General features: G+C 42.1%; 2 protein-coding genes across 7 annotated transcripts; both read right to left on the reverse strand.

The window, feature by feature from the left end:
- Positions 1-141: 141 nt before the first annotated feature.
- LOC105263335 (HEAT repeat-containing protein 5B) lies at positions 142-7513 on the reverse strand. 4 transcript variants are annotated; one of them, XM_011299481.1, is made up of 5 exons: positions 4851-7513; positions 4727-4759; positions 891-4542; positions 803-817; positions 142-718 (listed from the first exon to the last, which is right to left on the reverse strand). In XM_011299481.1, the coding sequence occupies exons 1-5, from the start codon at positions 7071-7073 to the stop codon at positions 396-398; spliced, it is 6246 nt and encodes a 2081-aa protein (XP_011297783.1). In that variant the 5' UTR covers positions 7074-7513; the 3' UTR covers positions 142-395. The 4 variants fall into 4 exon arrangements, with proteins under 4 accessions (XP_011297783.1, XP_011297785.1, XP_011297784.1 ...); XM_011299483.1 differs by lacking the exon at positions 4727-4759; XM_011299482.1 differs by lacking the exon at positions 803-817.
- A 1058-nt stretch (positions 7514-8571) lies between these two features.
- inaE (inactivation no afterpotential E) lies at positions 8572-25051 on the reverse strand. Of its 3 annotated transcripts, none has more exons than XM_011299486.1 (13): positions 23946-25051; positions 17635-17846; positions 16936-17037; positions 16693-16879; positions 16537-16621; positions 16068-16396; positions 15604-15988; positions 14897-15417; positions 14813-14836; positions 14551-14683; positions 11462-11616; positions 9422-9763; positions 8572-9179 (listed from the first exon to the last, which is right to left on the reverse strand). In XM_011299486.1, the coding sequence occupies exons 1-13, from the start codon at positions 24038-24040 to the stop codon at positions 8750-8752; spliced, it is 3000 nt and encodes a 999-aa protein (XP_011297788.1). In that variant the 5' UTR covers positions 24041-25051; the 3' UTR covers positions 8572-8749. The 3 variants fall into 3 exon arrangements, with proteins under 3 accessions (XP_011297788.1, XP_011297789.1, XP_011297791.1); XM_011299487.1 differs by lacking the exon at positions 23946-25051 and adding an exon at positions 23224-23464; XM_011299489.1 differs by lacking the exons at positions 8572-9179; positions 11462-11616 and having other exon boundaries at positions 9603-9763.
- Positions 25052-25053: the final 2 nt, after the last annotated feature.

Consider the following 25053-nt stretch of genomic DNA (forward strand, 5'->3'; position numbering starts at 1 on the left):
ATTAAAAAAATAGAATTTCGAACACTCGACTAATTCTCCACTACTCTGTACATCGATTCTAAATTATTACATATCTATCGTTCTAAGTTCTCCCCGTTGCATTTGATTCGTCGTAACAGTTTCTCCTCTCTCGTTTTGCACTTATTCCAATATTGCCAAGTGGTCTATATACTGACCAGAAAATTATGGACAATTCCTCCCTCCCAAAATAATTTAATCCACAATTAATTAACTAAATGAGAAAAAAAAAACGAAAAGCTTCATGATCAAGTCCTGATGAATTCCTAAACTCTGTACAAATCCCCTGCAAAGTGCACCCAACGAATAATTTAAAAAATTAAAAAGAAATAATCCCCTAAATTAAATCTAATATCACCAATCCACTGACGCAGCCCCTAATTAAAATTCGAGAAATCTGTCTTCAATTTAATCGATGGAGTGGCTGTTTTATTAATAGGTTTGAGGGTATCCGGATGTTTATTGTGTCGTTGTGCTTGCTGGTGGCTCAAACGCACAGCATTCTCGAGTTTAGTCTTCAAATCAGTCGACTGTGACATGAGAGTCTTAAATTCTTGCGGATACTTCGGTCCTATTTTGCTCAGCCACTGGAAACTCTGCTGATGAAGTGTAACTTGATACTTGCTTCCCCTCTGAAGTTTATTCTCGTCAAGAAGATAATTTATCAATATCGGGACCAACAGAGTGAGCATTTGGATCCCTGGAAAAAAAATAATTAAAAACACATCATTAAATATTGAATTACCCCTGAACACCGAGTGATAAAAAACACATCCGTAAATACCTTGCATTAAATCCCCTAATGATCGCGTGAAAAACAACAATTATCACTACGAGTTCTTGAAAAAGAGAGAATAAATGGAGAGACTTACGATTGCCAGGTTCAGCCAGTGCTATGAGGCTCTCAATAGTCCCAACGCACTCCAGAGTGTATGACAACTCCACCTCGGACTCCACGAGCTGACTCCGGTCACTGTACAAGTACTCAACAATTCTCGGGGCCAGTGCATGGATGTACGGTGTGCTGATGCTCTTCTCGGGGTAAAGAAAAATTGTCTTCAGGGTCTGAACGCACTTGAGCTTGACAAGAGTGTTATTGGACTGCATCGCCTGTCTGAAGTGATTGATACAGGGAAAGAGAAGATTGAGAGCGCTGACGACCTGGGGTGCAGCATGCAGGACAAAAACACCAATTCCCAGCATCATGGTCACCTCATCCATCTTCGCCCCATCGTCACCAGTCTTGGCGAGATCGAGAATCTTGGCTAGGGCACTCTGAAGAAGTGCAGTGTACTGCTCTCGACTCCTTTCATCCCTCGCATATTTATCTGTGATCAGGCACTTGAGGCAGTGCAAAGCAGCATGAATTGACACTTCAGTGGTGATTTTGGCATTCTGATTGTCAGGACGAAGCCCGATCTCGTGGATTACACCAGTGGTGAGGTAGAGAAGAGTCGGTAGGATGGAGATGGCACCCTGGGGTGCACAGAGACTTGTAAGGGACTCCATGACGCTCAGGGCTGAGGCAATGAGCTTTCCACTGTCTTCAGTCAAGAGAAATCCCCTCTGGGAGAGGATCGCCGTGGCTCCATCGGGATTGGGATTCAACGCAGGAATCTGCCTCACCAGGAGGCACAAACATACCTCGACCATTGCAAATACCAGGGATTCTCCGGGTATTAATTCACCAGTGGCTCCTTCACCGAGGAGATCAAGATCAGTGTCTCTGGCGTCTTGATTGTCAGGTGTCAGCTCCTTGAGTTTTGCTTTCTTCTGGTCATTCAGTCTTTCCTGTGTGGCTCTCATCACCTGCTTCAACACCTCCATCGACATCCTCTGGACCACGAAACTCTCCCTCGTGAGGATCAATCGATGGAGGACATTGCAGAGCTCAATGCACAGGGCCGAGTCCTTCGTGAGTACTTGTTTCGTCCAGGATGAGTCCAGGAGTGTGTACAAGGCATTCAGGCACGTCTCGATATTCTGAGTAGACTCTGATGACCTGGGGCTGCAGAGGGCTTCCATGCAGATGCCAAATAACAGGTGGAAACGTTCGATATTGAAATTGGATTTAGTATTGTCTGTGTTGTTGTTGACATTGCTGATTCCTCGGTTGTTATTCGGGGTTGAGGCTGGATTGTTTACGTCAGAAGTGTCAGAATCAAGGTTGAAGCCTCTGGCATTGAGCCACAGGGTGGCTGCATGGAGAATCGGTGCCCAGGATTTAGCGTAATAAGGTCTGGCTGATTCCATGGTGTCAGTCGTGTAGAATGCACCTCCATCGTGCGGTAATTGGCTGGAGAATTCAGGTGGAAGAGACAGCAGGGCGTGATCCCTGAGGGCTGCCAGCCAGTGTTGACTCAGGCTCAGTAATTCTGGTTGTACTAGGCTCAGGAGACTCTCATTTTGTGACTCAAACTGACCGAATAGATCGTCAGACCCCGTCGGATTGGAATTTCTCGTTTTGTCGAGAGTGCTCGGTGCTGTTCCCTCGTTTATCATGGCAACAACGTACACCTCAGCCCAGGCTTTGAGAATAGCAAGCCTCTCTAGGGTCGAGAGACTCTCGTTGTACAGCTGGGGACGTGTATTCCCCTCCCTCAATTTTTCCAATGACGACACCAACAACTGGTGCACCCTACGGAGATCATTGAGATCTCGTGCAACACCACTGCCAATCCAGGCACTGCAGGCCTCGCAGGCAGCTGCAGTAACATGAGAGGCTGTGTCTGCAGAGAAGGCTGGCCTCAGGGCAGCACCCACTTGGGCTTGGAACTGCTCGAGCAGCAGATGCCCTGGAAATTCCGGCTCTGGTACTTTGGCGAATTTATCAATGATATCCTGGAGGGTCTGGAGTCCCTCGAGACGTAGTGGATCGCAGTCACTGGTGGCTGCTATGAAAGCCATCCGTACAAGATCAGACAGATGAAGGACCAGATAATCCCCTCGTCCCTTAATCTGCTGTAGCTCCTTGGCAATTGACAAATCAAAGTGCGCCTGTTTATTGTTCATACATGTCGCGATGATTCTCCTGATGCACTGGGCAGCGAACACTCTCGTCGGCCACCTGGGGGAGACACTTGGACGCTGTTTGGATTCATCAGCGTGAAACTCAGCCTGATCGTCGTCCCCCTCAGCATCAGCTGAATCATTATCCACTGCACTGTCGTCAGTGGTCACTGCAGCAATTTCCTCAGGATTGCTCGACTCAGACGCAACTGTGAGAACATCTTTGCAGAGTGACAGCCACTGTGACAGATTGTCAGCGGCGAGCATCTGCAGCATGCTGGTTAAAGTATCATGAATATCTTTAATCAGTGCACTATCAGTTTCCGTATCCAGCATGCTGAAGAGCACACCAGGAAGACCAGTCTCGGTGATGGTGAGACCCTCGACGATATTTGTATCTCTGCTTTCATTGGCAAGACTCATGGCGTGCTCACATACCTCTTTCGCCTCCCTCTGGGCCAATTGTCTCAGGCACGATATCGCAGCTTTTCTCAGTAGAAGATGATTGCTGGATAATGTACGACAGAGATTTGGTACCAGAGAGGAAAGATTGACGTGTCTGGGGGCGAATAAGTGGAGTTGCTGGAGGCATCCAGTGGCCTCGGCCTGGACGAGAGGATCCTGGTGATCCTGCATTATGGCACAGGCACAGAGGAAGGATGAGCGTGCCATGCAGATGGAGGAGGTGTTACCCTGGAGCTCTGGACCAATTGTAGTGATTAGAGCTGAGAGGACCTTTCCAATGCATTGGTGAACGTCTATGTAGGAATGTGGCACATTGAGGAGGAGGGTGAGTATCAGGGAGAGCGTTGGCTCGACATAGCCCCTGAACATGGGACCACCGGAGTCTGCTATCAGGGCCAGGGCATGTAGTGCCCATACCTGGACAACTGGTGATGAATTGTCCTGGGCAAGGGCCAGGAGAATGCTCACACTCGTGTTCAAGTGCTGGCTTGAACCCATTCCACCGACGTATCTGTGCAGGCATCCCAGAGCCAGGGAGTGACCTGTCCTGCTGGCAACGTCACGAGCTGATTTCAAACGATCGAAACTCGTCTGAGCCAATTCTGCTGTGAATTTCGGATCGGATATCACCTGGGCCAGACGACCAACTGCCTCACCTGCTGCCCAACGCAGAATTGAATTACCACTCACTAGCGTACTTATTATCAAATTCGTCGCCAATTTCTTCACGTCCTCCTGGCCAAAACCCGTTTTCGCCTCGTTCAGACCTTTCAAACCACTCAGGACTGCCGTGAAGACGTTCATTTGAATCGCCTCCTGACGACCTGATTTTGCGTGCTTTATGCACTCACCGAAGTGGTCCAGCATCTGGAGGCGGTGCTTGTTGGCTACTCTCGGGAAAATCTGACCGAAGAGGGAGACCGAGAGGTCGATCACTGCGACACCCAGGGGGAGTGGACCTGGGATTATCTCGTCCGAGGGAACTGGACGGTAGAGACAGCACGCGTTGTGCTCCAGGGCACCTGAACCTGCTGCACTGTTTGGCTGTAGCTGCAATATATTAAAAAAAAAAGGCTCTTTACTTCCCCAAAGATTATACATCACATAAATATCGGGGGATGTGATTTTAATTATCGTGAATGAAGATAATTTCACATTTCTACTTCTAAAATTCCCGGAATCCTCGCGTAAATAGTACATTTTAATTTTAGACCAATTTAATGACTGAACTCACGTGTTCGACGTCGGATCTTCGACACGGTTCCATCTTAGCATGAAAAAAAAAACGAAAAATTCCCACATTTGTAAATAGCCAATGAAACACGGCAGAAAAAAAAATAATTTAAAACCTCAATTACCTGATCCTCAATGGTCCGATGCTCGGTTTCTTGCAGCCATGTACCCAAAATAACTGAATCATTGGCATGACACACAATTCTCAATAACGAGGTCGTGGTGTTTCCCGGATTCTCCGTCAACGTGAACTCCGAGACGAGCATCCTGAGTAAATGAGTGTAAGAGCCCTCGAAAGTCTGTGGAGGAAGTAGTAAGAGAGTCTCGTAGAGTCTGAGCCTGACCATTGCAGTGGGTGCCTTGAGCTGTTGACCATAATTCTTGAGAACAGGTGACAAATTGGTCAGCATAGCCAGAGCAGACTCGATGGGAGTGAGTAGTCTCCTGGTTATATCATCATTGAGAAGTTCAGGACAGTGAAGAAGAAAGCTGTGCATTGCCGAGAGAGCCCCAGCTCGTCCTTCGAGAGTTACCTGCCAGGTGAAGGCATCCCCTCGTGCTTTCTCACTCTCCAATTCCTTGGAGGACCTTGGAAAAGAGTTTCTCCAGAGGAGGAGCATCCTGGGTAGTAGTCCCTTGACCACAGCAGTACCCAGAGTCATAATAGCTCCAATGAGCAACCAACCAGCATGAGTTCTGTTGAGGGAGAGTCTGCTGTTTTGACTGGCACTCCTGAGGAGCTCCTCAGCAGTATTAAAAATAATTTTTCCCTTGGTATGAGGCACCCCAAGAGGCGAGAGTCTCACACTCCCCAGAACTGCAGCCAGTGCTCCACTGTATCCAGCAATTGCTTCGGGAGAGCTCCGCATATTTTCGATACCCTCGACACACCGATCGATGAGAGGTGTGATCTGACTGGGAACCGCCACGCAAATACATCTGAGACACCATGCAGCCGCCAGTCTAGCTGCTTGGCAGGGATGTACCAGGACAGCCATCGTCGTGTCAATGAGATTCAAAGAGGCCTCTGTCAGGAGATTCGAGGCTGTCGTACCCAGTCCCAAAATTAAATTTCCCATTTCCTGAAGGGCACACACCAACAAGTGCTGGCTGAAGAGTGTCTCTTGGTTGCAGTCCTTGGCATTCTCGGGATTGAAGTCAATGGAATTCATCTGCTTCAGGATAACGTGGGCGGTCTCCTTGCAGGCAGCTGCCTGTGCCCCTTCCCCAAGGAGTTTTCCAATAGTACCCCGAAGAATAAAATTTATACACTTTCTAGAGTAAACGGCGTCCACGTGGGAACTAGCGGCTTTTGGATTGGCAACTAGGTCCAGAACGTGGGCGACTATTGCCCCGATGTTTCTCTCCAACCAGACGCCCCCCAGGATTTGCACGAAAACGACGTAAGCGTGGGTTACACCGACTCGTACTTCTCGGTTAACACCTGAGCTCCCCTTGATTATCTCGCCAGTCCCCTTGAGAAAACCCACACCACCACGCAGGAAGCCAGACATTAGAATATTCAATACCTCGTCCAGGGATATTGGTTTCATCGATTTACTCTGGCTGAGGTTTTTCCCCTTGGGTGGTGGTAATTGCGTCATTGCTACTAAAGTACCCAGTAATTTGGCAACAGCACATCTTACTTCGTAGTTGGAACCCTCGAATGCCCTGAAGCAGAGAGTTGCCATACTCTCGATTTCACTGGTATACAAAAATGGCGCGTGATTCAGCATCTCCAGGAGACACTTAGCTGCTGCACAACGAACAGCCATCACTCGATCAGTTAAACACTGTTTCGATACTTTGTAGATCTCCTTGTGAACGTTTGTTATTGCCGTACCCATCCCAGCGCAGACCTTCTCCAGGGTGTGCATTATCTCGATCCTCGATTGAGACTCAGCTGACCTCAGGGATTTTATCAGGATCTGGACAGTTTCCTCGTAAGATCGACCCATCATTCTCCCCAATTTCTCGTACATTGCACCCACACAGCAAATTGCTGCGAGTTTAGTGGGTAAAAAGCTCGGGGAGTCATCCTTGTTCTTGAGGATATCGTTGCACTTGTTGACTGTATCGAAGAGGAGGAAGGTGTCACCTACGCTGAAGAGAGTTGCTAGACAACGGGCTATCAGTCTTCTGGTTGGAGGACCTGGGGCTCCCTGCATATGACGTGTCAATTGCTCCACTAGCTTCTGCTGGCAGCCCTTTATGTCGTTCTTCTGGGCTGCCACAAGCACTTTGTCCAGGAAACGCAGCCATTCAAACACGAAGACTGGACGTTTTGCTTCGGGTATCTGGTCCAGGGCGTCCTCGTTGAGGGTCAGACTGTGGCTCAACTCCATCATCCTCTTGGTAAGATTTAGGAGAAGGGGTGAATTATTCTGAGGGTTTCATTATTCAGGGAGTGGAAATGGAATAGAAGTCTTCTGGAAGTCTTTAGGTATTATTTTTTTATTACTTCGAAATTAATGCTTCAGTATTTTGGTTTTATTGAGAGATTACTTTGGGACTACAGCGACCTGGGGACGTGGGGTGGGATTAATGGAGCGATGAAAATGTCAGGTGAACACTGATTTACCCATCAATGGGATTTTCTCTCGGGTGTCTCACGAAAACTAGAGCAGGAGATCGCGAATTATCGAGGATGATTCACCAGATGACACGCACTGCTGCTGAGGTTAGAATAACACTTGAAATTGTCAGTCTATTCGATATAAACCCCTCGATAAATTGGGACTGTCAACTCTCCGAGACGTCCGAGACTCTCCGCTGTCTCTTACGTGTTTGTTTGCTCTGCTCTTTTTTTAGTTGTCTCTTTTTGGAGATGAACAACTCATCCGAGCCCTGGTGGAGACTCCAGGTACCTCTGGGAGGTTCAGGGTAAAGCAGGAAACCACCCGAATTTTTTCATTCAATCACTCAAAAGCTCGAAATATCCTGTTTCTATTTTTAGTCTCGATTTTTTGTGATAGACAAAATAGAACGCGTAATCCACTTTGATCAGTTGAATTGTAATAATAATTCGGGGAAATCCAGGAATTTTCGTGGAACTGAGAGATTTTTTAGGATTTTTATTAAATTGAATGGGATTGAACAATAACAATTTAAGACAGAATTAAAACGGAATATTATTTACCATTTGATCACAGTTTTCAACAAGTTAAATAATCACAATGCCACTGTGGTTACATGAACAAAAGATCCTCTGAATAAATAGAATGGTAAAAAAATGTCACTCTAAATGGAAAGAAAAGGTATGAATTTCCAAGTCTGACACGTCTAATTGATTTTAAATACAATTTTACAACTACATTAATTGAACATTCGTCTATTTACAACGGTTCATTATGCTACATAGCGAGGAGTATGTAAAAAATTCATTTACAGAATATTGTGGGCTGGATGTTTTTGTGATTTATTTCTTAATAGTAGGAGGAGTTGATTTTGCATTTCGAGGGGTGACTTCTGGGGTCGATGGGTGGAATTATGGTACAATAGGCCCTTGGACAAGTGTAAATTCAATAAAGGTCGTGAATAGAAGCATTTCTGCGAGGAAATGATGCTGTCAGGCCACAGGGACTGGCGATACAACCGACTAAGGCCTCTGTTATTTCTCGATTTTCAATTCTCAATTATCGTGGTCCCATGGCTCAATCCTCTGTCTGTCGTTTATTGTACAATTTGTTGAGGTAAAACATTCAATTCAGTAGTGAAGTGGTAAAGGGTAACAACTCGACTTGTTCCATCTCTTTTTTTTTCTATTGTGACTCCAAATTTTCAACTTTGACATTTCATTTTTTTTTAATGTAAAAAAATTACATAAATATCGGAATATCTCAGAATCAACGAGAGATATCGAAATTTGTCTGAGAACCTTTTTTGTGGGGTACGTTGAGAGCCTCAAAAAAGGCAATTACAAAAATTTCTGTATCTCTGTCAGATTCGGAGATATTCTTGGAATTTTTATGCGTTTAGTAAATGCACTTGTTATCCTCTGCCACTCGATTACAGAATTAAAACGTTAGACACTGCTCTCGCCCCTGCCCACCAGGGTAATAGGATAGACGTATTTCTTCCTCTTGGCGTTGAAGAAGGGTGATGTGTGCTGGGTGTGCCCAGGGCTCGGGGATAGACCTCGTAGCAGAGGTAGTGAGGCATCACCGGAGATCCCAGTGCTCGTGTCAAAACGTTTTTTCCATTCAGCTCCAAGATCTGTTGCTGGTGCCATCAGGCGTTTGCACTCCGGGGAATTTCTAACGCTCAGGAAGACGTCGGGTGTCTCTCGTTTGGTCTCATAGATGTCCAGGTTGGATGCCACCCTCTCTGCATACGGAAAATCAATCTGGACTCGGTGGCAGGTCTCAGTTATTATGACCGAGTGAGATGAGGACGGGGTCGAGACCTCTGAGTGATCGTCTCGACAACAGGCTGCTGTACAGACGTTGTGTTCCCTGTTTTCCAATTTTTTTTTTTTTAAATTCAATTTCATCGACATCCGTCCACGAGAAAAATTTCCCAGAGACATCTACTCTCACATTTTAATAACAGTTCACTAATTCTTTACTCTACGTTTTTTATTATACATATATAGTATTTTCATTACCAAATGTATTGATTTGCCTATTGATAAGTGTCAAGTGAAAAAATGACTTATGATTTTTGACTATAAATGAGATAATGACGAATAACAAACCTCGTCAAAATAACAGAGTCCCTCCTCCGTGGTACAGGTGGTGGTGGCTGTCTGTTGCTCCTGGCAGTCTCGAAACTAGCTTCACTATTTCCACTACTGCTATTACTACCCCCAGGGTTATCATCCCTGAAACTACAATTCTTAACAGTGAGCATGGCAAAGTGCAAATTACTCCTGAAATCATCAGCAGCAGTGGAAAGATTGCCAGGTATTTTAGGTGTTCTCCTTATGGGCCTGGTGAGGGGCAAGGGTGACGGTGGATTGCTCGCCTCAGACATTGTCTCTGGTGTCGCAAGAGGTGCAATCCTCTGTGTGTACTCCCAACTGAGAGGATGATTGAACCTGAAGACGATAACAATCATTATCACCAGTACTTTTCTCTCCCAATGCCCCCAAAAGCTACCACAAAACACCAATATAAAAAGCGATAAATCGTGACCATGAGTTATGAAATGTGATGAAATGTCAAGTGAAAATCTCTCGTCTGAAGCTTTGCAATGAAGCACCTAGCGATAACGGTAATAAATTTATAGTAAAAATAATTTGAAAAGTTATTTAAAATAAACAACGAGCACACTATGATCAGTTGATCTCTCGTGTTTGTTTGTCGATAGGTTTTCAATAGATTTGTTTGTTTTTCGTGTGATCGGAGGTTGGAAAATGTCTTACAATTTGTTATCGTCGTGCCTCGGGGTAGTTAATTCACTGGCAGTACTGACGTACTCCCAGGGTATCCCGTGGGAATCGACACTCAGTTCGCGTCCAGCCTGGGGTATATCTGTGGGGCTCTGGAGGGATGTGAAGCTCGTCTCGAGACATAGTCTGTGGGGTGGTGTACCCTCGGTTAATGAACGGCTTTTTCCGGGGCTATGGGATGACAGGAGGGCACGCATTTCCTGATCGAGCTCCAGACCCTGGATCTCCAGAGGTTCACGCACCTCTGATGCCTCGGCCGACGACGTCTGTCCTGACGCAACTCGTTGTGGCTTCGTTGGCCCCAGGGTTGTTACAACCTGGTCGTCAGGACGTCGTCCAGGTGGTCAGTTAATTTCTTTTTCTATTTTTCTTATTGCTGTTTTTTTGGTTCAACTTGATGACCATTTACTGTGCTCTTCTCTATTCTCACACTCGTCTAGACAGGCATTCACGGTTCGATTTATTTATTTATTTCTACTTCGACGACTCATGCAATCTGTTGGTTCAAACCCCTGGGGACTCTCTCTCTCTCTCTCGAGATTCTATTCTTTTTGTCTTCAGTTTTTTCGAGATATTTTCTTTATGCTGTTTTTTTTTTATTTTCATTTAATGGCTTTATTTTTAATTTGGGTTTCAGGATGGATGGATGCACGTGCAATGGACCATCTACATGCAGCGATGGTGAGTGACACAGTTTTTTTATTTTAGTTTGTATATTATTTTGGGAATTCTAGGGACGAGATTTTAATCCGATACGCGAGTCGTGAGAATTAGCCAAATGATTTGTTATTGATTTTTTTTATTCATTCGGAACTCGATTGATGAATTTTTTATGAGAGTCCATGTGAGAAGAGTATCTCGACCCAGCGCATATTTTAGGCGTCATCTACTCGTGCAAATGTGTGAACGGGATAACTATAAAAACAATATTTCCGAGGGTAAAATGCATCATTCAATCGTCAGTCACTGAAGGGTGAAGCTGAATTTTTCTAAAACTATCACCAATAAATTTCTCCTGGAGTAAAATAATTCCCCCAGCTTCAATGACTGATTCACAGGATTAACGATTAATTTTCCCTCTTCCTAAACGAAAAACCAACTGACTAAAACGATAAAAACAATTTGTATAAATTCTAATGACGACACCATGACGATTTGTTTGAATGATGATGAAAAGAAAAAAAAAAAACTTCCACTGGGAAGTATCGGTTGCAAGACATTAAAATTCTCGCTCAAGGCCAGTGAGATAAGGTCAACATGATAACGATTCTAGTGGCGCTAGCCTCCTGGTGAACGTTTGAGGATCTTAATCATTGGCCTCGAGGGTTTGACGATTTGTGATACCTGGTATCGTGGCAGGAAGAGGGTGTGGTGGCATAGACGTCGGCGTCACGGTGATGCTGAAGTGGAATCGGTGAATCGTCGCACCTCCTGTCACAGCTGTCGTCAGTCACCCTGGTTCCTCCAATCTCAGTAAAATGTTGCCTGTCCGCTGACACCTAATCCACACCACACACCCTCAGCCACTGATAATTATCCATTCACTCTATTTATCGATCTCACACATTTTTCCCTCGATCGAATCTCATCGAACTTACTAATTAATCGCAATATCTGCTTCTCAAGCTTTGAATTCATTAACCACTCTAATTAAGGCCGTCACATTAAGCTACAAGTGCTAAACACTCGGCTATTTGAATTATTCCAGGGGTGAAGTGGATGAGATGAGTCCAACGAATAAAGAAGTCATGTTATGATGAATATTTTAGACTAGTGGGGGAATTTCCTCGGGGATATCCACCTCTTTCGCTGGTTGCAGTCGTTAAATTTTGAAATTAAATTGCGGGAGAGGATTCATTAAAAATCCACACAGAACGCTCTGCAAAAAAAAATCTAGGTCTAACGATTAAATTTACGATGAAACGTGATTAATTGTAATTCCACGAATTGTAATTCGTGAAATCAATAATTTTTTCCACCAATCGATTATTTTTTTGATATATTCAAAAGGACTAGTTACATAATTGACTCTCGCCACTTCACCCCAAGGTGTGCTATGAAAGGATAGAAGGGAGGATTTCTCATACTTACTATAACTAGAAAAAAAATATAAATCATAACGCACATTTTTCCACAAATAATTACTCTGTATTCAACCAATACAATGGAGTTTACATAAAAATTATACAACAAAATCAGAGAGACTCGTTAATGAAGATTGATGCAATGCAGTATGAATAATTAAATCTGGCAGATGTGAGGCAATTATTCATACAGTCAAATAATAGTAACAGTAATAGAAATTCTACTTTATGTACATCAACTCCAGGTGTTGGCTAGTTGGTGATAACGAAAAATAATTTTTCTTTCCTATCTACGTTATGTCTACTTACGCGTCATGCTGTGTCAAATAATTACACATGCGCGTGGATATGTAATTGTACATTTTCATCTATCAAGTAGATCGGGCGTCAAAGTCATTTTCCTCGGCATTTATCCGAGAAACTACTTCGACATTTGGCGCCAGATCGTACAACTGATAATTACAACAATCCACTGTGGCAAATAGTGCCAGATCCTCGACATTCCTCTCCCCCGGGGGATTTGGCAGGCCCTGGGAAATACCAGGCAGTAAACATTTTCCATGGCATCACAACCATTAAAATATCATAGTTCCATCCGGGTTATGGGAGGGCTGAGGGCTGAGGGCTGGGGGCTGGGGGTTACAATCGGATTTCATTCCCCCGGTGGCTTACATGCAATCCCGTCGTTCCCGTCTTCCTCACGTTTTTTTTTTTCTCCTGGATACGAGAGTCCGATGAAAAAATCATAACCACGTGAACAAAAAATTGCGGGTGAATCAAATAAATTGGAGAATTGGATGGTACATTTTTTTTTTGTACTCATTCCATTCCTCCAGGATTGCTATGGGGCTTCAACCATCATTTTTTCTTTTGCGTGAAAATTTAATTGAATTCGACGCAAGTTTCTCGATTTCTCGTTATTTAATTAAATGGAAAATTTATAATTGTTTATTTTGCGTTCTGAACATGAGAACTCGAGGTAGATACCGAATTAAATTCACGATTCATTGAATGAACTGGGATTTTAATTAACAATTGTTGCTTCAAAGAAAAAAACTCCTGCGCTTGAAGTGCTTTATCGGGAGAATGAAACAATCTCGGAATCTAGGGGAGATAGCGAAATTTTTATTCATACCTTTTTCATAGCCCTGAATTCGTTCTACAAAAAAGATTTTTATGAAAATTTCGTAATTTTCTTTAGATTGGGAGATATATATCATTTTTCTCAGTACCGGATTTTACCTCTGCGTTACTGATTTCTGTGAGAAAAATTCGTGACAGAATCCCTGATTAAACTGCGAACCTACGAATCGAGGGTTCTGCTAGTTTAATTGACGATGCAATGGGGTTGAAAGGGAGCCCTTGAGCTATCGATTTTCTACATCCAAAATGCTTTATTCAAGAGGTAATAAAACCAATTCTCTGTGCCCCACGCGGATGAATATACCGAGCGCAGCGGGAAGTGTCATTATTAAAAATGGCCCCAACGGGAGTTCTCCACGTCTCGTGACAATCGTTTACTGAAGTCACCGGAGCTTATATATAAAAAGAATCTAAACTTCCCGTTCCCCAAGCCCCAACAGACAGGAGTTACACGTGTGGAATAAGAGTTATCCGAGTTGTGCAGCTATTGAAAATACGGATGGAAGACAGGGGAGAAGAATGTGGAATGTAAATTCTTTGAATCTCCAAAGTCACAGCCAACTCAACACTATCACCCAGGAGTGGACTGTTGAAATTTACCACAAACTGTGCAACAACAATTCAACAGCCAGATAAAATCGAGTGAGATAAATGGAATTCAAAATTTTTTTCACTTCCAATTTACACCGATCTATCTCAAGAACAATTGATCTCAGAGGAAAATACGGAGAAACTTTTTTGTAGTGAATAAAATTCCCGACAGAAATGATCTTCTGACACTTTTCTCTAAAATCAACAGTCCACGAGATTTATCGGTATTTAATACAGTGAAATTCGACGTGTCTCGATTTATCGTTCACTGAATTTGAATTCTGTCATATGAATTCCTCAATTATTTAAAATAGTAATCAGCTCAAATTAAATGACCTAGTTAACTAATGAACAAACTAATTAATCAGCATCGTGCACTTGCACATCAACGACAATATTGCTACCAGTCTCGGGTGAAAAACCCGCGTTATTTGAACAATTGACAATATCATTTCGACAAATAGGTGGAGTTTCAGGGATATCAGTATCGATGATATCTTGACTCTCAATAGTCTCCTCGAGTGGCTCGTATGTGCCCGGTTTCACCGAGGAACTTCTACTTATCGGTATCTGTCTCCTCACTTCCTCATCGTTCATAATTTGTCGATCGCTTACCTTATTAAGAGCCTTCAGCATAGTATCTGGCATGTGGTCCTGGATCATCACCGGACTGATGAGGACTTCATCAAAATCACCAGGACCAGCCCAGAGTGCCTGATAAACCGGCTCTCTTTTTCTCAAGAAATTCCTGAAAGTACAATTACCACAAAATCCTAAACTCAAATAATCTAAAATAATTGCAAACCAAAAATTAACCGTTAAAAATCAATAATTCAAAATAAAAAATATAAATATAATAAGAAAGGGAATATCTCACCTCCACCTGGACTCGTACTTCGGCCTGAAACAACAGTCGAGATAGAAAATAATAATGAAGTGAGATAATAATTAAATAACTCACTCTCCCTTGCTCTGATGATGTCTGACTACGTGTATGATCCTGCCAGGTGGATAAAGTGGAGTGTGAAGGGTGAGGGCAATGCTGGAGTCACTGGGAACGATTCCCTGTGCCCTCGCCTGATCCTTATCCCTCTGGTACTCAGCAATGCATCCACCGGCCTCCAAATTAGCAGCTGATGTCGGTGTGGATCCGCATCCACAGCAGATCACTGAGCAAGCAATTGTCTTCCATTTGGGATCGACACTGCGTTTTATGGCGTTTATCAGATCGGCACGGAGACTCTCCATCTGTCTGAGTCCAATCCTGGGGACGACGTCCTTGCCAACTACAACTGACGTTATGAACTCCTGGGTGTACTGCTGAGCTGGCATGCTGAGAAGGCCTCCAGGGGGTGCGTAGGAGTAGCACACGAGGTCTGGATACTCCTGTCTCAGAAGTATCGCCAGGATCGAGGCAGTTCCTGCACCCAGCGAGTGCCCCACGAGTGTCAAACCGAATTGATCCGTTCCCCTCGTTAAATCCTGGGGAGAAAAGACCATTCAACTTTTATCAAAATTAATTTCAATGAGAATTCAACTGGATTTATATCAAAAGCTATTGATTTGAGCGTTTGTCAAGATTAATTGACAATTAATCGGTAATTGAACAACAAAAATTCACTGATAAATTGAAATTAAAATGATAAATGTCCCGGAGAATGGTCTCACCTTTGCAAAAGCCGTGGAGATGATCTGCTCGTCGTAGATTTTCTTCCTGATGTACTCGGCAGCCTGAACCATCCCCTTGTGCCCGAGCCAGTCATCTCTCGGTGGATTCAGAGGCAACACCTCAGCCTCAGCATTGAGATCCGTGAGAACATCCTTCATACTGAGAGTACCACGAATACTGATGACAACTTTTCTCTTCGTGTAATCAAGAGCCACGAAGAAGGGAGTCTCCCCCACGTCAACGTGAAACGTCGCGTAAATAATTTCAATCTCTCCAATTTCAACCATTCGACGAAGTGCCGCGTAGTTACACTGGCAGCAATTGTCCTCCACGATTATTGCATCGTCCTCGTGTTTTATGCAGGGTAAACAACCACATCGCAATCTGAAAAAAAAAAATGGAATTGCCAATTGTCATGTGGAATTGAGTTGTTTTCGAGGGATAAGGGGACGGAGTAATTCACCTGGTGCACAATTGGCAGAGGCCCGTTGTGTGATTGATAAAAAATAATGGCCAACCGTAGGCTGCCAGGGCGAAGTGCATGTAGTGAATGGTGTCTTGAAAATGTGCCAAATCACCGTCCTCCGTGAGGGAGAGGAACTTTGTCCTCGGGGTTATTGGAACGCCAGAGAGAAACTCGTAAGTGTCATTCTTTCTCTGTTTCACTATCAACTCTCTCTCGATTTTTTGAAATTTCCGGAGAAGAACCAGACCAGCCACTACATCCGATGGTACAACGTCCAGATCACGGAAGAAATCGCTCAAGAGTCTCGCTATATCAGCGAAGGAATTCTGGGGAACAGAATTTTCAGAGAATATTTGAGTCTCAAAGGAAATATCCGTGGTTTCATTCGTCGAATACCGGATTTAAAACGGAGAATGAATTTGTACGAAAGTTTTCAACAGAGTACGGTAATTAACTCGAAACTCACTCTGTTCCTGTCAGAATTTCCCATGCAGCAAAACAGCATCCGACAGCGATTATCCCAGCTGTCCTGGTACGCTCTAATAACTTTCCTAAATAGCGCCAATTAATTAAATAAAATGAAGATGAAGTGTTAATGACGTTAAACTCGATAAACTCATACCGCTGTCTCCAGTTTCTATTTCTACTTCCACTGCGTTTGTAGTGCATCCTTCCACCCCGAGACTCAGCCTCTCTCATACTCCTCTGGTATTTCTTCATCTTCACCCAGGATCTTCCTGCGGCGTCATAAGTACACCACACCGTCACCATCACCGACGCCAATATACACCAATTGCAAATAACTAATCCTGGAAGAGGCATTCAGTGACCCAGTGAACTAGTGTCGATTTTTCATTTTATTTACCTAGAATAACTTCCTTCGCTTGAGCTGCTGGACAATTCGTGTAATAATACACAAGCCACGTGACACCAGCGCACAACCATCCGGTTTCTAATAATAATAAAACTGAAACCAAATATTTCTATTGTAAATCGCTCATCAGTTTGATTAATTAACGGGAAAGCTCTCCAAGAATATCACCGGATTTTCACTTATTTTTCAGTTCTTTAAAAGAGATCTTTAGAAAAATTGCGATAATTAAAAAATTTTTCTCCACTCGGTGGCCGTCGAGTCGAGTAATTACATTTTTTATTGGCGCAATCGGTTCTCAAATGAAAAGGAAAGAAAAGAATTGAATGAAAATTGAAAGTCTTTATTATATTTATTGCAGTAGAAACATTGAAATGAAAATGTGAAAAATTGGCGCGCAGTAAATGAAAAACAGGGAAAAGCCAGTAAAATCTATTAAAAAATGGAGCGATGAAAGCCTCCCCCGGGTGAAATTCGCAGCATTAGCAAGTGAAAAGGTCCCCCCGGGACAGTATAATAAAGTACGTGAAGTAGGTCGTGCAGTGGAAAATGTCAAATAATGTCTCGACCCACGTTGGATCGAATATCGATACAAACAAAAATATTTTCGATTGGCAGATGCACTGGAGTATTCCAGTGTCTGTCTTCCAGACGGATTAATATTTTATTAGGATGTACGAAATGGGTACTCACCCACTTTAATGTACAAAAGATGCTGCATAGGGGCCCTTGGAACAGTATCGAGGATGCTTCCACGTGTTGCAAGGATGCAAATGGCCACTTCGATGGCCATCGAGGTGATGAATATCCCGAGGTAACCGAGAACGTACTCCCAGAGAAGTAGAACGCACGTTACACTCCTGTCCCATTCTGCTATTCCCAGGAGAACCCCCAGGATCACAACCCTGAAATAATTATTTCTCCAATAGAAACAATCATTAAACAATTATTTGAACGATATCTCATCAACCACTCATCAACCACAAGACAGATGAAAATGTTGGTGAATTTTTCTGGATTAAATTGAACGTTTGACGTCCAGTGAAACCTTTAAACTACCAGACACATCATCCCTGCATGGATGCACCTGTTGGCACGTCAAACGATATCATCCCCAAGTGCATTGACACCATCGCGACATTTGGCATTGAGTTTGACTCGTGTCAGCACCAGTGGACCACATTTTTCCGATATTTTACCGATCTTACGTAAGAGCTTCGGACTCGTAGCTTCATCCAACTTGATCCTATAAATTACGACCAACCGACAAAACACTCGCCAGGCAATAAAACAGATTTAAAGCCACTGCAGTGGTACAGTTGATGAAGAAGATTTATGTGATCTGAAGAGTATTATCTTGGAAAGTTTTTTTAATGTTTCGAGTGTTTGAATTATTTTTTTTCTTCAGTATATAGCGATGCCGAGTGGAAAAACAGTTTTTAGTGGGTGAGCAGTGGAAAAGTGGTGGTTTTTTTTTTTATTTCAACTGGAATGATAAAGAGTGGTTACATGGTGTGATGGGGAAATGGGGAAAAGAGGACGAGCTTGGAGGTGGTACCCTCGGTGGTGCGTACAGCCTGGCCTGTATCGATTTAGTTTCGTTGCCACCGCACCGGGTCTTTCGTTAACACTACCGCAGTATTTCTCCTATGAAATGTGTCTATATGCCATTTATATCCCCCAAACCCCAACGAATGTCAAAAATAATATCGTGATTTTTCATACCCAGAGCAAATGACGAGGGTAGAAAATATTGTTCAACATGTGTTACAAATATATTCCGAATATCGACTGTCGGATATTATTTACACTCGTATAAATCACGTGAAATATACCAATATATATACAATAACCCATTATAACCGTTAACATTGTTAATTGTATTATTTCGTGTTTTTTATTTATTTATTTAAATTAATTCCGGGCGAATTTTTCTCTTTGAATCTCCAGTGGAATTCATGAATATGGGATAAAATTGTTTTTTCATCTAAATCCATTAATTCAATCATCGCTGGCTATAAAATTTTTGTCAGTAAAAAGAAAATTTTGCAATTCAATGGCTCATCCTCGGGTTACGAATAAAAATTTCCATGGACCCCGGTCCCTTTGATGGAGTCCAGAAAGCGTGAAAAAAAATGAGAATTTTCCATCGAGTGATGCTCACTCTTTCCAATGAAAACTTTGGAGTGAGCACTCGAGAGCTGGGGAATGGAAGACTCCAAGATTGCAGTAACTACCCAGCAGTTTGAGTTTAACGACATAGTGTACACACCAAGAGGTACGCCATTCAATGAGGAGCATCCTCTTGGTGATATTTGCAAATCCGTAATTGAGATCGTACACCGGCAGACTTTTCAGGATTGCTGGAATTTTACTGAGGAAACTGAAGATGTCGTCGACCCGAGGACCTAGACACGACGTCCACTTGCAGCCATACAACCTCTGATCGACGCTAATTCAATTATCCGCCTTCTCCTCCAGGGAATAGACAACGTGGGGATTATTTTCGAGTGTTGTTTGGTGCACGAGGTGCGCAATATGTCGGGATTATCATTTTAATCGTATCCAACGGAACTAATCCGTTATTTAATTATATATAAGTACATAATTATACATATTACATAATTATATCGTTTATGTGTGATCATGCAATTAAAATGCGAGATATTCCATTTTTTTCCATTTTTTTTTTATCAAAAAATGGGGAATTTATTTATTGCGCAATTTTCGTAGGAGTGCGGGAGAGCGGGAAAAAACTGTTGTCGAGATGAAAAATTGTTTTCAACAATCTTTCACGGGGATGACTTGACGCATTGAAAGTTCGGAATGGTGTCAGTGTATAGATCAAGGAGTTTCAACCGAAATTTGAGGCGAGACAGCCTCTGCGCTCCAGAAGTTTTTGACAGGAAACCTTTCATCTTGAAGAACGTACGAGATATTTTCGATAAATTGTTGGAAGTTTTTAATTAAATTCCAAATTGAAGAGCTTCATCTTTTTGATACCACCAATCTTTGGTTTTTATCAATGAGACTGAAACCAAAGACTGTCTGATCCACGCTGTCACTCAATGAATCATTTGTGGGTTGTCATTGTCTCGACATCCAGACATCAAATGTCCCGGAAAATTCAGAATCACCACCTGTCGATAGACAATTTTTTCCACGTCTCCTACTCCATTTCATTGGGTTTTTATTCCAAGGATTGCGAGAACAATCTGTCCCTCAACTTTCCACTTTCATTCATAAAACTTTCCTCCACCCACTCACAACTCGAGTAAATACATCCCCTTTCGCAGCTGACGAGGTGCTGATTATTCAGTAGAAAAGCCACGAAAAAATATTCCTAATTCCCAGATTAATAATAACGCGAACGAAGTGAAATTCACTGGAAGAGACTACTGCTGAAAAATTACTTGAAACTTCAAGCAAAAGAAAAAAACTTTAAATTCTCAACAAGATAAGATAAACAAACATAAGCTGTCCCCTGAAGTAATTTCCTGATTGCCTGAATATTCCGATAATGAACAATCTTCATGAACAATCTTTCATGTGACCCTGAAACCTATGAAATTATTGAAAATCAGAAGAAATAATGTGCAATATTATTTTCATAATAAAATAATAAAATAATAATGGAGTGCGTGAATTTTACGGAGAAGAAATACGAAAAAGTGGTGGGTCTGTTCGTTGCTTTGTGTGAAATATTCAGGGATCAGGAGAATGACAATACTGTACAGCTGTGCAATGGGAGACAAAGACCCTTTGAGAATTATAATGGGGTTGGGGTGGATACGGCATTTCGCGTACACCCACTAAGTGGACGTGAAGCCCCCCCGAGGGTATGTTCCACCAAAAAATAAAGAACAAGTATTCCACGTACTCTGTGACGAGACATTTTCGCTCTATTGATTAACGCAATCAGCTGGCTCCAGGACAAATTGCATAAATAATTAACGAACCGCTCTCTTCAGCAGGGTGGCAGGAATATTAATAATATCCCATCACCAAAGTGGTGGGATGCTGACAAATATTCACAACTGCTATAACTCCCCCATGAAAACTACTCTCATCATTGTGGGTGGAAATATCTCTTAATCCCACTCCACCGGGGATTAAACCGTTTTTAGATCATTCGTGAATATTCAGGGGAGTTTGTTATTTTTAAATTGGCAGTATGTGAATCGAGTAATTCGACTCCATCTCTCTCATCATTCAATAATAATTCAATTTTTACGTTGACACGATCTAATTTAATCCCATAACTATGAAACTGTCATTTTTTAAAATTACTCTAAACTAGTCTCGCAAGTGATGAGTTAAGATAAAAATAAAATAATAAAACGAGATCAATAATTTAATATTTCAATAATATTATTGTGATAAGAATGATATTGTCAATTCCGTGAAGAGTGATGATGATAAAAATGAAAGACTGTTTTGATTATTATTTGGATGTTGTGGGGGTGGGGTAGCACGTGTAATTTTACGGGGGTGAAATCGATAAATCTCATTGGTTGAGCTAAAAAAGGGATGGAGGGGGGATGGTGAGGGGGGTGATTCACCCCCCATTGGCCATTCACAAGGCAAAAATGTAGCGTATGACGTATCGATTTGCGAGGGGCCCACTTTCCCTTCTTTTCACGACGACAACTCGATCTCATCGGGGTTCGACTAGACCGCACTCGATTACCCTAGGGGCGGAATTTATCGCTAGATATTTCCTATCCACTTCCTGCGCAGGGAGATAAGATTGCTTGATTCATTGTCCTCGAGTAGTTTAATTACGAGTAGGATATATCGACTGAGGACTATCGCGCAGAGTGAATTTTCGATTGCCGATGATAATTTAATTTCTAAGTTTTCCTGATTGCCATTAATGAGCCGAGACTGTGCAAGATTATAAAAGAAAAAACTCAACTGCGATGGAAATTTAAGATTCAATCGCAAAGAGAATTAGGTTACGGTGAATTTTTGGGAATATCTCGGAAACTAGGGGAGATACTGAAATTTTTGTTGTAACCTTTTTTGAAGGGCTGATTAAAAGCTGTAAAACATGTTATTAGAAAAATTCCTCTAGCTCAAGTGGTTTTGGAGATATTGCCCGGATATGTTGTACTTTGCGGTTCGCAATTTGGGAGCGAAGTAGAACGAATGGAATTAATTAGATAATTAATTATTGTTATTAAATTGGATTAAAATTTTGATGGATGAATATTTGAGGGTCTCCAGGAATATTAAACGTAAAAGTCCATAAATGCTGGAAATTCGTACCCGCACCCCTCGTAAATGCGCACTTGAAGTATTACCGTCCTCTCAACTCCTGAAATATCACCTCAGGGTATTAGTCCCCGACCCCTCATTTTTCCCCCGTTACTCCTCGTAATCTGGCAATAATCGATCAAAAGATTATCCAGCGATTCCGTCAACAGCCAGCCAAAGGCACATGCAGTATGAATTTTTTTCTAAACTTAATCGATAATCCCCGTGAAATGCAAACATCCCCAACCCCAGACTTCTCCACTAAAAAATCCTGGGGAGGGGTCCAAGGAAAGAAGTATTATTAGAAAACTTCCGGCAAGACTCTTGAAATTTAACGATCACTCGTTTTCATTGGATTTCCATTTGTCGGAGAGCACAACAGTTAATTCAGAAAATATATTCATCTAAAATGCAAATTAACGAACTGAAATTAAAAAATTCTTGCGTCTTGTTATGAAGAAATTATAAACAGAGAATTCCGCGAAGAATCTGATAATTGAAATTATTTTTCAATATTGAGATCTATTTATATTTTAACAATTATAACGATATATTTTAACAATTCCATATTTACATCCATGAAAATTATATAAATCTATATAATTAAATTAATACATATATTTCATATACACCTGACATGATTTTTTTGCCGATATATTTCAAGAATATATTGAATTGAATTATATATATTTTTTTTAAATAAATTTTTTGCATGGGGATGGGAATCTTAAAAACCTGATAACGACCAGAAGCGATTCCCAAGAGGTTATGCCAGTATCTGGGGCAGTTCCACTTTTGAATGTTGACGTTTCCTTGTGTTTTTCAACGCCTGAAAGAGTGACATGTTAAAAGAACAAAGCGACGGACAGATCGATCGTCATAAACGACGTTGACCCGGAATTCCGTGGGTATCGTTTATAATTCCATCGAATTTCCATAGTAAAACCGGTGCCCACGGTACAAAATTAAAATATTCAGTCGACTCATGAATAAATTGAAAAAAAAAACAAAGAGGCGACTCACTCGAGTCCATGCACTCCAGCGAGTGATAGTCCAGGAAGGACCAGGTCGTCACTTCCAGTTCGCCAACGCCTTCCAAATGCCACGAGACTCGGCATTACGACCGCAACTTATTTATTATTTTTAACAATCCAACGTTGCACCCACGTGGATTTCAAACTGTTTCAAGTAGAACCTCGGGAATATCTTTCAACAATTATTTCAACGTCTCTCCACTGCTATTTATTCGCACTAATCCCGAGTACTTACGCAGTGAAACATGATATGGATAATGAGCGAGAGCGAAAATAAAGCCCGCACTGGTTCAAATTTCAGAGCGATAAGTTAGATTGATTTTTATTTTCTCTGAAATTGAGAGAATTGATCCAGAGAACCCAAAACTATCGATATAAAATAATTTTCAAATATTTCCCCCTCATCTCGAAATCATTTAATCTTTCAAATTAATCGATTATCATCTTAACGCGTGATATCAACTCAAAAATCTTTGAAAACCATTGAAAAAGACGAGGATTTCCAATTTATTTATAATTTTCCAAGGATCTAACTGCAATTACAAATATTTATGAGGAAATGTGAAGATTTAAATATCAAAATATTCTCCAGCGGTTGAAAATAACTTGAACCCACGAGAACTGAAAAACTTGAAAGGATAATACCACCGAAGATGATTTTAACGAGAATATAATTGCGGATGCCCCTGGAGTATTGAATTAATTACTCACCAAATGAGATGAAGAACGAGAAGAAAAACACCGGGTACAACGAGATCGTCGCTCCCGACGCTCCATCTTCTCCTAAAAACGACGATACCCGGCATAATTTACATGAAATAATCAATTACAACTAAACAAGAGCAGCATGAAAATCCTGGCCCCTAGGATCGTCATCGCAATCCCCCATAATTACAGTTCACCCGAACTTTTTCACTGTCCAGATTCCATTCAAACTCTACTCTCCCTCCGATGTCAAAATCCTCTGGCAGATGTAATTCGAGTTGTCGAGATTTTAATTCCTCTTTCGTCTCCATCCACTGACAGAAGTTCATGCGATTTCATGCACGACCGATTGCCACGATTTTCCACTACTATTTCCCAAATAAATCGTTGACATCCAAACTCACACGTGATCTGCATCGAGTGCAACAGATACACCAATCAATTAATCCCCAATTACCCTGATTACCCCCGTTCTAGACTCTAATTAAACAAGAGCCGTTTTCTCCAGCAGGCACTCGTGTCTCAACTGCTCTGTCATTTTCTCTTGGGCTTTTATCATTTGATTATTCGTTTCCACTCAAAAAAATACCGGTCGATTAAGCACCTTGCACCTCAATACACCGGAAGTAACTCGAAGCACTTGAAAATCTGGGAAAAGTCACACGAGTTTGATTGATAATCCTGGAGGAATTGATGACAGTGTCACGTGCCAGTTTCACTCGATTAGTTGCCTCGGATTGGGGGTAAAAACAATGAAAATAAATTAAAAAATGAAGACTCTATTTTCATGGCCCGTGAGGCAATAGTACCTCGAGCGCACTGACGCTCATACCAGTTGGAATAATTGTTCTCTGGGTGCCAGGACGGCGTCGGCGTCTGACGCCTCCAGCGCCTGCGTACATCAATTTCATCGCATAAAACGTCTCACTGAATAAATATAAGTAACCGATTTTTTATGGATATTTTTTTTTTTCGGCCCTTATTTTACCGCGACAGCTCGAAATTCAATGATAAACGAAACCCCACGGCCACACGAAAGTGGATAATTTTCGTGTGTCACCTGCACCCCAAAAACTCAACTCTCTGTATTGATATTCGATAATTAAATTATAGC

This window comes from Fopius arisanus, unplaced genomic scaffold, assembly GCF_000806365.1.
Source record: "Fopius arisanus strain USDA-PBARC FA_bdor unplaced genomic scaffold, ASM80636v1 scaffold00014, whole genome shotgun sequence".
In the NCBI taxonomy this organism is placed as follows: Eukaryota; Metazoa; Arthropoda; class Insecta; order Hymenoptera; family Braconidae; genus Fopius; species Fopius arisanus.